General features: G+C 43.7%; 1 protein-coding gene across 1 annotated transcript; it reads right to left on the bottom strand.

The window, feature by feature from the left end:
• Window positions 1-4,292: 4,292 nt before the first annotated feature.
• On the bottom strand, window positions 4,293-5,542 carry LOC6531172 (serine/threonine-protein phosphatase PP-Y). Its single transcript, XM_002091965.3, has one exon. The coding sequence runs from the start codon at window positions 5,454-5,456 to the stop codon at window positions 4,512-4,514; it is 945 nt and encodes a 314-aa protein (XP_002092001.1). The 5' UTR covers window positions 5,457-5,542; the 3' UTR covers window positions 4,293-4,511.
• Window positions 5,543-11,318: the final 5,776 nt, after the last annotated feature.

Here is an 11,318-nt window from a genome sequence, read left to right as displayed (position 1 = left end):
ATAATTATGCGAGCAGGCCAGTTTAAGGTGCTGATTATAATACACTGAAGTCTCTTATGTGTACGCATTAAAAGGTATTGAGTAGTCCTTGAAAACACCTTTGAATGAAATCAATCATGGCAAATGCCAAGTTATGATGAAATCGTCCTTGTATCTGAGAATGCATATTGAGCAAATATTTCAGCAAGTTGAATGTGCAGGTGTTGCTGCACATTGCCAACAAAGATATTTGCAGCACATAAATTGCCCAAAATCCCTTTCACACCGTACACTGATTGCCAAGACATCGGAATTGAGCATTATTCCAGGGAAAATCATCCGATTTTAATAAACATTCAATCGATGGCCCTTGGATGTGAAGCCTGGCATCTGCACGAATGGAATTCAATTAGAAGATGCGTAATCCCCAGCACTTTGTCTCCAGCCTCGATTTAATTAAGCTCCTTTCGTGGCGCTGTTTTTCAACCCTCCTCCACAGCCTCACAGTCTCACAGCACTGCAATTTATATCTAATTCAGTTCAAAGATTTATTTACTATAACCCGTAATATGGGACTTTAATTAGCACTCCGCTTGTTGGCAGATAAAACGGTTCGTTGGCGAGGAAATAAACACGCGGCAATGACACTGAAAGTGGCCGCGTTGCATTGACGAGCAGTGAATTTTCCCCTCAGGGCGGGCTAAGGGGGCGTGGCGAGTTCCAATGTCATCCTGGCTGGTCAGCAAAAAGGGGGACAATAATGAGGAGGGAAAACCCCTCGGGCGTTTGAAGAGCTTGTTGTGACTTCTTTTGTCGTTTTTCTTCTCCTTTTTTTTTGGCTGCTAGCCTGAGTTCGTTTCCTGGGTGTCCTTGTAGTTAAGCAGAATTTTAATTGATAAATTGCCACTTGGGCCATTACTTGTCGCTGCCGTGGCTCCAGGCGCCCCCCTCTTCTCATTTTCCACCACCAACACCACCACCCACCACCGCCGTTTTCCACAGCCGCACATCGCTTTGAATAATTTGCGAAAGTTGCGACCAGAACGAAGGAAACTTATTGCCCGCTGTGGTGGCAGCTCTTTGGAGCTTGGGAGCTGTGCACCCACTTTTGGACGTGCTGTTAGTAGCGTTTACATCATCAAATGAAATACAATAAAATACTTGGACTCATTTAAAAAGCAATTAAATATTAAAAACACTTGTACAATGCACACTTTCAGCAAAGGGAAAGGCGAAAGGGAGCTGCTTTGGTGACTTTTGGAATTTTGATTGTTTCTTTACGTTTCGCTTACAAGTTCTGCGAGGGGACAAAGGGAGGGAAAGGGGGATTTCTGTGGTTTTATTTGAGTGATTATGCAATTAATTAAAATCTCTTTGCTTGTGGCTGAAGCCAAAAACTGAGCCGTGGGGATTTGCCCCCAAACGAGTTGTTTCCCAAGCCATGTAATTGAATTAAAATCGGAATGCCAAAGTAGCATAATCGAGTGCTAAGAAACGGGATGTATCAACTTTCTGGCCATTCAGGGACTTGATCCTGGAATTTCCTTACCGGAAGTCAAGTTTATTTGGACAACCAGACAGGAGATTGGCCAAAAAAAAAGAGTCGAAACATAACTGAAAAAAGGCAACTTGGCCAGGAGTTGGGCGGCAAGAATGGCTTGGGGAAATGGGGAGGATGGAAAAGCACAGATAACCGTTTCGTTATTCCATTAATTTGATTAGAGCTTCTGTCGGTTCTGAAGATGAGGCCATCGAAAAGCAAGGGAAAAACAAGGAAAAGCGGGCAAAGTCGAAACAAAAGATACTTCGTTATATAGATATATATTTTAGATATATGTAAATACCGAAATTAAGTAGATCATATATAATATATATCAACTTTTCGAAGAACTCTACAATTAATAATTACGTGTTCTTATTATTAACTTAATTCAATAAATTGACTAGAAGGATGAAATTCTTCTAGGGTTAAAAAATATAGTTATGGGACACTGTGCTGTCCAACTGACGAATCTATGAAAACCCTTTTCAGAAGCATGACCAATCAACAACACGCGCCAAACGAAAACTGCACGAAAAGGCCGAAAAAAAGCAGGGAATTTTTCACGGGGGAGCGGAAGGAAGCCATCTCGTCCACGTGGACACACCTTATGAAGTGGTATTATTAACTGCGGCCTTACGCTGGGCAACTTATGCCTCATAAGAATTTAACGCCCGAATGCTCAAATTGTCAATAAGAAACTTGGCACGCCCACTTCGCGGTGGGGCTATCTGTCTGGCTAAGCCGAGTTGGTAACATTTTATGCCACCTCAGTAACACACACGCACACACACAGAGTACGGTTGGCATTAAACGGCAATGTCCACGCGTTTTCATTAAGCCAAGTTTCGGCGCGGCCAAAACGAACAACAAGGCCTGGCAATCATTTTTTATGGAGCTGCGCGGCCAGCGCATCAAAAACCCATTTGGCCGCCATTAACTTGATTGAGTCGAGTTGTGCGAGCGGTGTTCCCGGGTTTTTCCTCCTTTTTTTTCGCGTTTTTTTTCTCTTAACTTTTGCCACTTTTTGGGGGCGTTGCAAATGAAAATTGATCATGGCTTGGTGTCGCTTCCATGTTTACAACTAATATTTCTGAGGATTTCTGAGGTGATGCGATCGGCGGTGACTTCGGGGCCATTAGTTGTCATTAGTGGGCATTTTCTTAATTAAACTTTACCAACCTCTCCACCCCCCCACCAATCAGTCATTACAGGGTGTTTGCCGTTTTATTCGCAATCGCTATCTTTCCACTCATTTGTCATCTGGCCCACGGCATCTGCAATCCAGCAGTTGTTTGCTAATTAAAGGACCAAGTCCACGGCACGGCCTCCCATTGCCAATGCCAAGATTGCGGTCCTGTCAGACGTGCTCATCCACTCCTTCAGTGCTTCACTCCTCCAATCCTCCTCTCCTCCAGTGTTTGGACCCCAAGGGGTTGACCTACTTTGGTGGCCAGGTGCTCGAGCACTCCCACTGATTTGCCACTGCGGCTCAAATTGGCTTTATTCACGCTCCCTCGAAGAGCCTCAATATTGTCTCAGTTTCTAGACGGTTTTGCACAATAAACATTAAAAGGAAATGAAGCCCTATTAAACTTAAAGTCATTTGCCAATTGGGTAAGTAAAAATCGTAATAAAAGTATGTTAAGTTCACTTAACTGGCCTGTGTAACAACACATGTTGAGCAAATCCCTGGGACACTTGGTCCTTGGAGCCAATTACTCAGTGGGGTTACTTCCGGGAATGCCAAAACTGCTGTCTCCAGATCTCCAGATTCGATTATGGCTGCGCCTTAACCCTTCGGATTGACAACCAAAAAACTGGATGCACAGCCAGCTTGCAGATGAATCCAACTGTCACAGGACAGCATATTTAAGCTCAGTTGGCTTACACAAAATAAATAAATGTGATTTGTCATTTTGCAAAACATGAAATGGCAGCAGTTGGTATGGGACGAGTACGAGTACGAGTAAACTGTCCGGGAGAGAGCATTAAATTGCAGTCAAATGGCACGCTGTGTGCATTCCAAATGCCAAGGATCCTGAGCATCCTGATCCAGGACGATGGAGGGAGGAAAGGAGGCAGGAAGGGCGGTGCTGTATTAAATTATTCGAGCGTGCAGCAACCAGACGGAGATACTTTCGTATGCAACACTGAGCAGTCCGTCCAAGTCCAAGTCCACATACACACAACTGTTTGCCATGTGACTTTTGGCAGATCAAATAAATGTTGTCTCCTGCACGAGGACGAATCCGGCGAACCTTGGACAGCAGGCTAAGCTGCAGAAGGCCTCCTCATCAGCAAATCAGCTACAGCTCCAGCTCCAGCTTCAGCTCCACCATCAGCATCAGAATCAACATCTCAATCTGGCAGCAAGTCTGGGCCATCTTAGGAGTCATATAAAATTCATTTGGTCGAGCTGTACAGCAACGAGCTGCAAATGAAATGGCGAAACAAGCGTGTTGAAGCCACCTGTCAGTCGAGTCCGCCAGGTGACACAGAAAGTGGGAGCAAGTGGGTCAGTCGGAGACTCGAATGCGAAAGCTACCAACAAAAATTGAAAGACCTCACATTGACCTTCAATGGCTCTGAAGTTGAGTAAGTCTACAACGTGTTGACTTTGGGCAAGTATTCAAATAAGCTTCAATTTAATTTGTAGTCAACTTTATTTTGAAGTTTTCATAGAGAAGCTCAATTTTGCAAGCCAATATTTTTGTTTGCTTAATTGCAAGTTACTATTTTTTGTTTTAATATTTAAAGGTAAATTTAATAGTTTATATATAAGATACATAGTTAACTTTATTTTGAAGTTTTCATAGAGAAGCTCAATTTGGCAAGCCAATATTTTTGTTTGCTTAATTCAAGTTACTATTTTTTGTTTAAGTATTTAAAGGTAAATCTAATCGTTAATATATAAGTTGCATAAAAACCGTTTATATCGAATTTCATTGCACGACAGGACACTCATATGTACTATATATGAAAAATAAAGTTACTGCTCTTCGCTGGGCGGAATCTCGTTGGCTTCCTCTACAGTCACTTTGCAGTTGTGACATGGCTGAATAATGACGAAGGAGCAGACCAAGTCCTTGCTCACACTCATCACCCCGCCGGCATTGTTCATGAGTCCGCAGTAATTGGGCGCTGAGAATACGGTGACCAGCTGCCGGTTGGCAAAGAACTCGTATCCATCCTCCACAACCTCATGGGCTCGTACCATTAGATCCAGATCGAAGGCTCTGAGAAAATCGCGCACTATGACCTCGTCGAAGGTGAAGCTCACACCACGATCGTTGTGACCCCAGCCCTCGGTAGTGTGATTCAGATCGGCCCAAAGCAGATCGCACAGGATGCCCTCATCCGGCACATCAGTGGGTCGCCGGATCAGCTCGATCTGTTTCAATCTCTGAAGCGATGGACTCAATCCTCCGTGGCAGCAGAAGATGCGATTACCCACCAACGCGGCCACCGGCAGCCATTCAAAGCAATCCGTGAAAGTGCGCCACAAACGCACAGTGTGCCTGCGCTTGATCTCGTCGTAAAATCCGTAAATTTTATTTATACTAGCGCACTCGTGATTGCCGCGTAGCAGGAAGAAATTCAGTGGATACTTCACCTTGTAGGCGAACAGCAGACAGATTGTTTCCAGCGATTGCTTACCCCGGTCGACGTAGTCGCCGAGAAACAAATAGTTCGCCTTCGGTGGAAAGCCGCATGCCTGGAAAATCCTCAAGAGATCCGTGAACTGGCCATGAATATCGCCGCAGATTTTCACCGGCGTCTCCAGCTGCAGCAGCATGGGTTGCCATCTGATCACTCCGCGGGTCCTTTGAATGAGCCGCTCGATCAGTTCCTCCGTAAATGTGCACTCATTTCCATTCAGCGATGTGAGCTCCTTTATGATGCAGTCGATTTCTTGAGTGGTTAAGACGGCCATCGTTTTCGTTTTGTTTAGTGTAAAATAATTTCCGTAGTATGTAAAGTTAGTACAAGTTACTGTGACGTTTTTTCAAAAGAATGTTATTTGTTTTTTTTTACAAAAAATAGTAGTGTAATGAAATATGTTTTAGAGCTCATATTTCTATATATGCAAGGATAATCGTCCGACTCTGCATTCTCCACAAAATCCACAAATCGGATCTTAGCCCAGACTTGACTGGGCTTAAAGCAGAAGCGTTAAAGTGCAAAAGATTTATGGAATTTATTTATGTGCCAGTTAAAATGGCTCCAATGGGGTGAGTGGTGGTGGTGGTGGTGTTGGGAGTGGGAGTGGGAGTGGGCGTAAGTGGGGTGTAGTGAAGGCCGTCATAATCATCATCGTCGTCGTCATCATCGTCTAGGTTGTCGTCATCGTCATCTCCATCAGAAGCGCCATCGCAATTTTCGTTGCGGCGGTGTGGACGTAAGCGGATTTGCGACAAAACTCATTCGCCATGGACACGATGCCACGCCCACAACACCCACAACGCCCACACCGCCCACACTGCCCGCTCAGCCCTTGAGTGGACCCCCCTTTGGGCCCACAAGTTGGGCTTGGCTTGAATCGCTCGGCTGGTCAAAACCTCCAACGTCTTTGCCGCTTGTTAGCAGTTGACAGCAAAGAGCGACGGGGCTAAATCCTGTTAAAATTTAGTGCAAAATAAGATAGAATGCTGGATGCTTAGCTGGGGCAAAAAGGAAAGTAAATTATTCGTTCTTCACTCTCATTGAATGCTCGGTGCTACGAGTAACGTAGATTTTTCCGCTTTTCTTTTGCTCCCCCTTTTTTTTGCACTGCTTTCTCCGCTGCACTTTCCATTGAAATGGAAAATATAAAAATATATAAAATAAATAAAATAAAGTTCCGTCGACTGGCCATATATACATAAGTTTCGCCATTTTATTCGCTCAAGAACCAAGCAACATAAATATCCTTGTATTCCGCTGGCCCATAAATTGTCGCCGAAAGCTCCGAAAACAATAAAAATAAATGAACTTGAGTGAGTCTTTGCACTGGAACCGAAAATGAAACCGAAACCGAAACCAAGAGACCCGAAAATGGACAAAAATAAAAAAAAAGGAAGCCCCAAATTGGAACTGGAACTCGAAACGAGGCAATTTGATGTTGATTATTACTCGTCCTTCTAGTGGGAATTACTTTTACTCGGCTATGGTTTATGTGTTCCCGGCTATTTCGGCTATTAGTATTTATGGTCCTGTCCACTGCCGACCAAATCGCATTCTAAATGATAAAGAATTTGTGGCGCATATATCTTCATCAGCTGGACGGGAGAAAGTGATAGAAATAAACTAATAACTAATGCATTTAAATGCGCAGTTTTTCAAAGGGAGCCATTCCTTTACGGTTTACTACTATAAACATGTTGCATTTAAATTTTAATTTAAACCCACATTGCGGACTTGCTATTAATATTTAACATTCAACAGTTGCTTCCTTTGCAAGTTTTTGGTAAACAACATTTCTCATTAGTTTCCTAAAAACATGGATCTTCTGAAATGCACCAAAAGTTCCAGGAAAAAGTCCTTTTTCGATTATTAATGTTTGTTTCCTTGCAGATATTTTCGTGAGTCCAAAACTTGCACATACTAGAAATATGCAAATTGCTTCACCAATACAGACCCATCAAGTTTTCATTACCAAAAAGCTGATTATTTCATCATATGAGCAGTGTTCATTTCAAAACTGAAACTCTGCACCAAAAATGTACTTCAGAGTTCATAAAGTTTCTGTCAGCTACTTTGCCCTTTTTTTTTAGTTGGCCTAGAAAATCAAAACAAAATTCATATAAATACTATTATTTATGAGGGACGCGTGGCATGCGGAGCAGTGGAGGACACATGAAACGGACAACAATTGAGAGAGAGTTGCCAAGGATACAGGACATTGGGGGGCGGCGAGGTGGCTCCTAAGTCTCCACACGCGCTCTCAACTTCTTGGTGTACTCCCGTACCAAAGTACTTCATGCAATGCGCGTGGACCAAGTGCACTGAGGGAAAAAATAACTTACTTTTGACGTGCTCTAAATAAGTGATATTATTTTGTATTATTTGTTGCCTAATACAGCTTAATACTTGCCTGTTTCCAGATTTTAGTTGGCTTAGAGCAATTTGCTTGAACCTTTAACAAACTGAAGCATACAAAGAGTACAGTGGATTTTCTCCCTGTGTACTGCTCAACTTGCCACTCGACCGATTCGCCAGCCCGTGTCGGTCGCCTTCGGTCGAAGGAGGGACGTCTAGAAAGCAATAACAAATGGCGACAGTTAGGATGTGGAATGCAGTTGTATTTCACTAGCTTTTTCCATTGCTCCACTCGCTTTTGGCTTAACATTTCACTTTTCACTCGAGCTCGAGCTCCATCCTCCTTGGCCCCGGTTCATTTTGCACTTTTTAGTGCTCCCCGTGTCTGATTCCGAATCTGCTCCTTCGACACGTGTCGGTGACATTTCCCCGGGCGTGCATCCCATAAATATTTGCAAACGGTTACTCACATCGAACTGGTTTGATTTGCCGCTGGTTGAGGAGAATGGAAATTGGGATGATAAAACTGAGAACTCACTTTATAGTGCGCCAATTAGCAATTGCGCTCCAACTTACAGTAATTGCCTTGATTTGTTTTATTTTACTCAATTTCAATTTTTTGTTATAACACTTGACGATAGTTGAAAATTAAATGATAGCATTCATGTCTTCAAATAGCTACGTCAAATAAGTAGAACAAGAAAGCTCGTTGTGCAACAAATAATTGCATTTTTTGATAGTGTTGTAGTGCGATGAAACTTTAATATTTGATCACACAAATTTGTCAGGCCAATAAAACATTTATATTTGGCCAAGCAAACAGAAATTGCACAATGAAAAAATCCCAATTCACAACTGGTTTAATGCACTTAAAATCTGGAATCAAGTGGTGCAGAAGAGGGGCATCAATAAATGCAATCTGTAAGCAAACGTTGAGTGCTCGACAAAATCTGCCCGACTGTCCGGGGGCTTGACAACTTAATGTCGGGCTAGAAAACAATTTGCATGGCCTGGGAAATGCCAGCTGAGGCCACAAATAAATATTGAAACCGAAAAAGGCTTTCGTGGCTGGGACCCAGGGGTAAAATGGAGCTCTCTGATGGTGGTGGTCCCAGGGGCCTTAAAGTCGGGCTCATAATCTGATGCTAGTTATAAACTCCCAGCCAGCGGCTGGACCAAACCAAAGTCATTTATATTTGTGCCCAAAGAGTCTTGGATTTCACAGCAGCAGCAGCAGCAGGAACAGTAGAAGGAACAGCAGCAGGAGCTGGCAAATATAATCATTCATGGTTTTCAGAGCATGAATCACATGCAAATGGGCAGGGCCGGTGGCACGTTGTGTTGCCTGTGCAAATAGATTCATAAATCAGTATGAAAATATTATTTGATTTCCGTTTTCACAGAATTGCCACAAAAGAAGGCACTGCCTCCCGCACTTTTCCGTACCCTTATCGGTGTCCAAATCCTGAGAATTCTGAGACGCTGTCGGAAGCTACTAATTGGAGCATAAAGTACCAGCAACAAATGTCCGGGCATTATTATTATTATTTTTGCCTGCTGAATTGGTCAATACCCTTATGAAATTTGAATAAAATTTGCATGACTATGGTGCAAAACTTGAAAGTGAATAAAGGATGAGGCACGAATGCAAAAAAAAAACTGTTTTGCTTGAGAAATAAAAGATGAAGTGCCTATTAAGACGAGCAAATTGTATGGGTAAGGAAAACTTTGATTATGCAAAATATGCCCATTTCCATATCCTGGAAACGAAATAAATAATATAAAAAATATACAAATATATGTATTTGATTGTGCTCGAGTGAAATTCAGGCCAAAGAAAGAGAGTATTTATGCTGCTTCGCAACGAAGGAAACTCATTTTTTCCCAACTTCCCATGGCGGAAGCAAAATGTTGACATTGCGTCATGCAGCCTGTGAATTATGTGTAGTAGTTGTATCTCTGGCTTAGGCCATTGGCAGTGCAACAATGAGCACTTCCGCCTGTCTGTAGCGCCTTTATGTATCCGCAGGGATTGCGACTTTCCCCCGTCCTTGGTTCCTTAGTTCCTTGGTTTCCATCTCGATTTTTCATCGCAATCAAGCGGCGCATCCACAAAAGTATGCAACACCATCTGGGCATCGTCGTGCATTTTGCTTTGCTGCATTTATACACTGGTGCATTTGTGCATCTGGGCATCTGTGGCTGCGGTGCACTTGTGCATTCTCGCATGGCCAAATGTCGTGGCTCAAGTCGTGACAGTCGAAATGAGTTTCTTTCTTTGCTCATTGTGGCACAGCGGTTGTGTGGCAAGCTGCATGCCCAAACCACTGCTTAATATTTCCGCTTGCACACTTGCTTATTTATTATGCTTCCGCCATCCTGCGGCGCCAAAGGAGGCAGAGTGGAGTAAGTTGGCTTCGCCTATTTGCCCTAATGCCAACTCACTTGACTTGGCCCATTTGGGAACAGGGCGCAGGGAGCAGCACTTGGCACTAGGAACGCAACTGGGAGTTGTCTGGCTCTCGGCTGCGTCATGTTAAGTGCCTACATAGGATAATCTGCACATCTCAAGTCAACTTTATGCGGCCATTGTGAGGGGCCCTTCCTTCTGCAGTCAAGCTGTGCAGTTGACTCGCAAGTCGAGTCGCCTGCGAGGCTTATCCCCATCGCCATTTTGTCTGCTCGCCTCTGCATTCGGCATTGGCTTTTTGTGCCCCCTCTTCCACTGTCGCCTTAAGTAATTAGCATGTCAGATGTGGGCCAAAAGTGGGTGGGCCAGGCCAGCAGGAGGTGCAGCTGGAGCCACAGCTGGCGCTGACAACCGCTGAGCAACTGCACAGCGGGGGGCATGGTGGGGCCAATCAGCCGCTCAAGTTGCAGTAAGAGGACACGGAAAGAAAGGAAAACTTAGTGGCAGGAATATGCCTCAATACGAAGAATGCGATACGATACTTGCCACCAAACTTAAATAGTCTGACTACTAAGCCTACATATATGTTGTAATGCTTAATCTTGGTACATACACATATTTATTTTTAAACATTTTACTAGTAAATGATTTGACATCGTCTTAGAGCGCATGATGCACTCATAATGCAGAATATTTTATATGGAGTAAATGTAATGTTTAATGTTGAGCTTATAATATTTATATGTAATTTTAGTACACCTTTTACTTTCCGTGATTGATAAGCATCTCATGCACAGGCTGCATATTAAGTTTCGTTTGGCAACCGCATGCAATGAAGCCAATCAATCGGAAGTCGCATGTTGCCCTGGTGGTGCAACAGTTGCAGATGATGTTGCTGCTGTTGCTGCAGCTACTGTTGCTGTTGCTGCTGTTTCTCTTGATGCTGCTTCTGCTGTTGTTGCACGGATACAGCTCGTGCTTGGGTAATCGCAAAAGGCAACAATGCTGCTCTGCGATTCGCGTGTCGGTGCCACAGGTAGTTTTCACGTTCGGCCACGTGCCGCATGGCTAATTATGTACGTGACTCACCTGGGAATTTCCCATTCGAATGCCTCCGGTCCAATGCACACTCCATTGTGTGTGTTTTGTGCTGAGCGTGTCATTGACATTATTAAGCTCTTTGGCAGATTTGTCTAAATTTCCAATAGATTTCCCAGCGAAGATGTGTGCACACTCGATGCCATTGCGATCCGCCATTCGCCATTCGCGATTTCGGAAGCACATAAAACTGCCACATCTCGCAGCTTCCTATTTTCGATTTTATTTGGTCCTTTTCCCAGCCACGTTTGATGTCATCGCTGATTCTGT

This window comes from Drosophila yakuba, chromosome 2R (genome assembly GCF_016746365.2).
Source record: "Drosophila yakuba strain Tai18E2 chromosome 2R, Prin_Dyak_Tai18E2_2.1, whole genome shotgun sequence".
Classification (NCBI taxonomy): Eukaryota; Metazoa; Arthropoda; class Insecta; order Diptera; family Drosophilidae; genus Drosophila; species Drosophila yakuba.
This window is presented reverse-complemented; position numbering and strand designations above follow the sequence as displayed.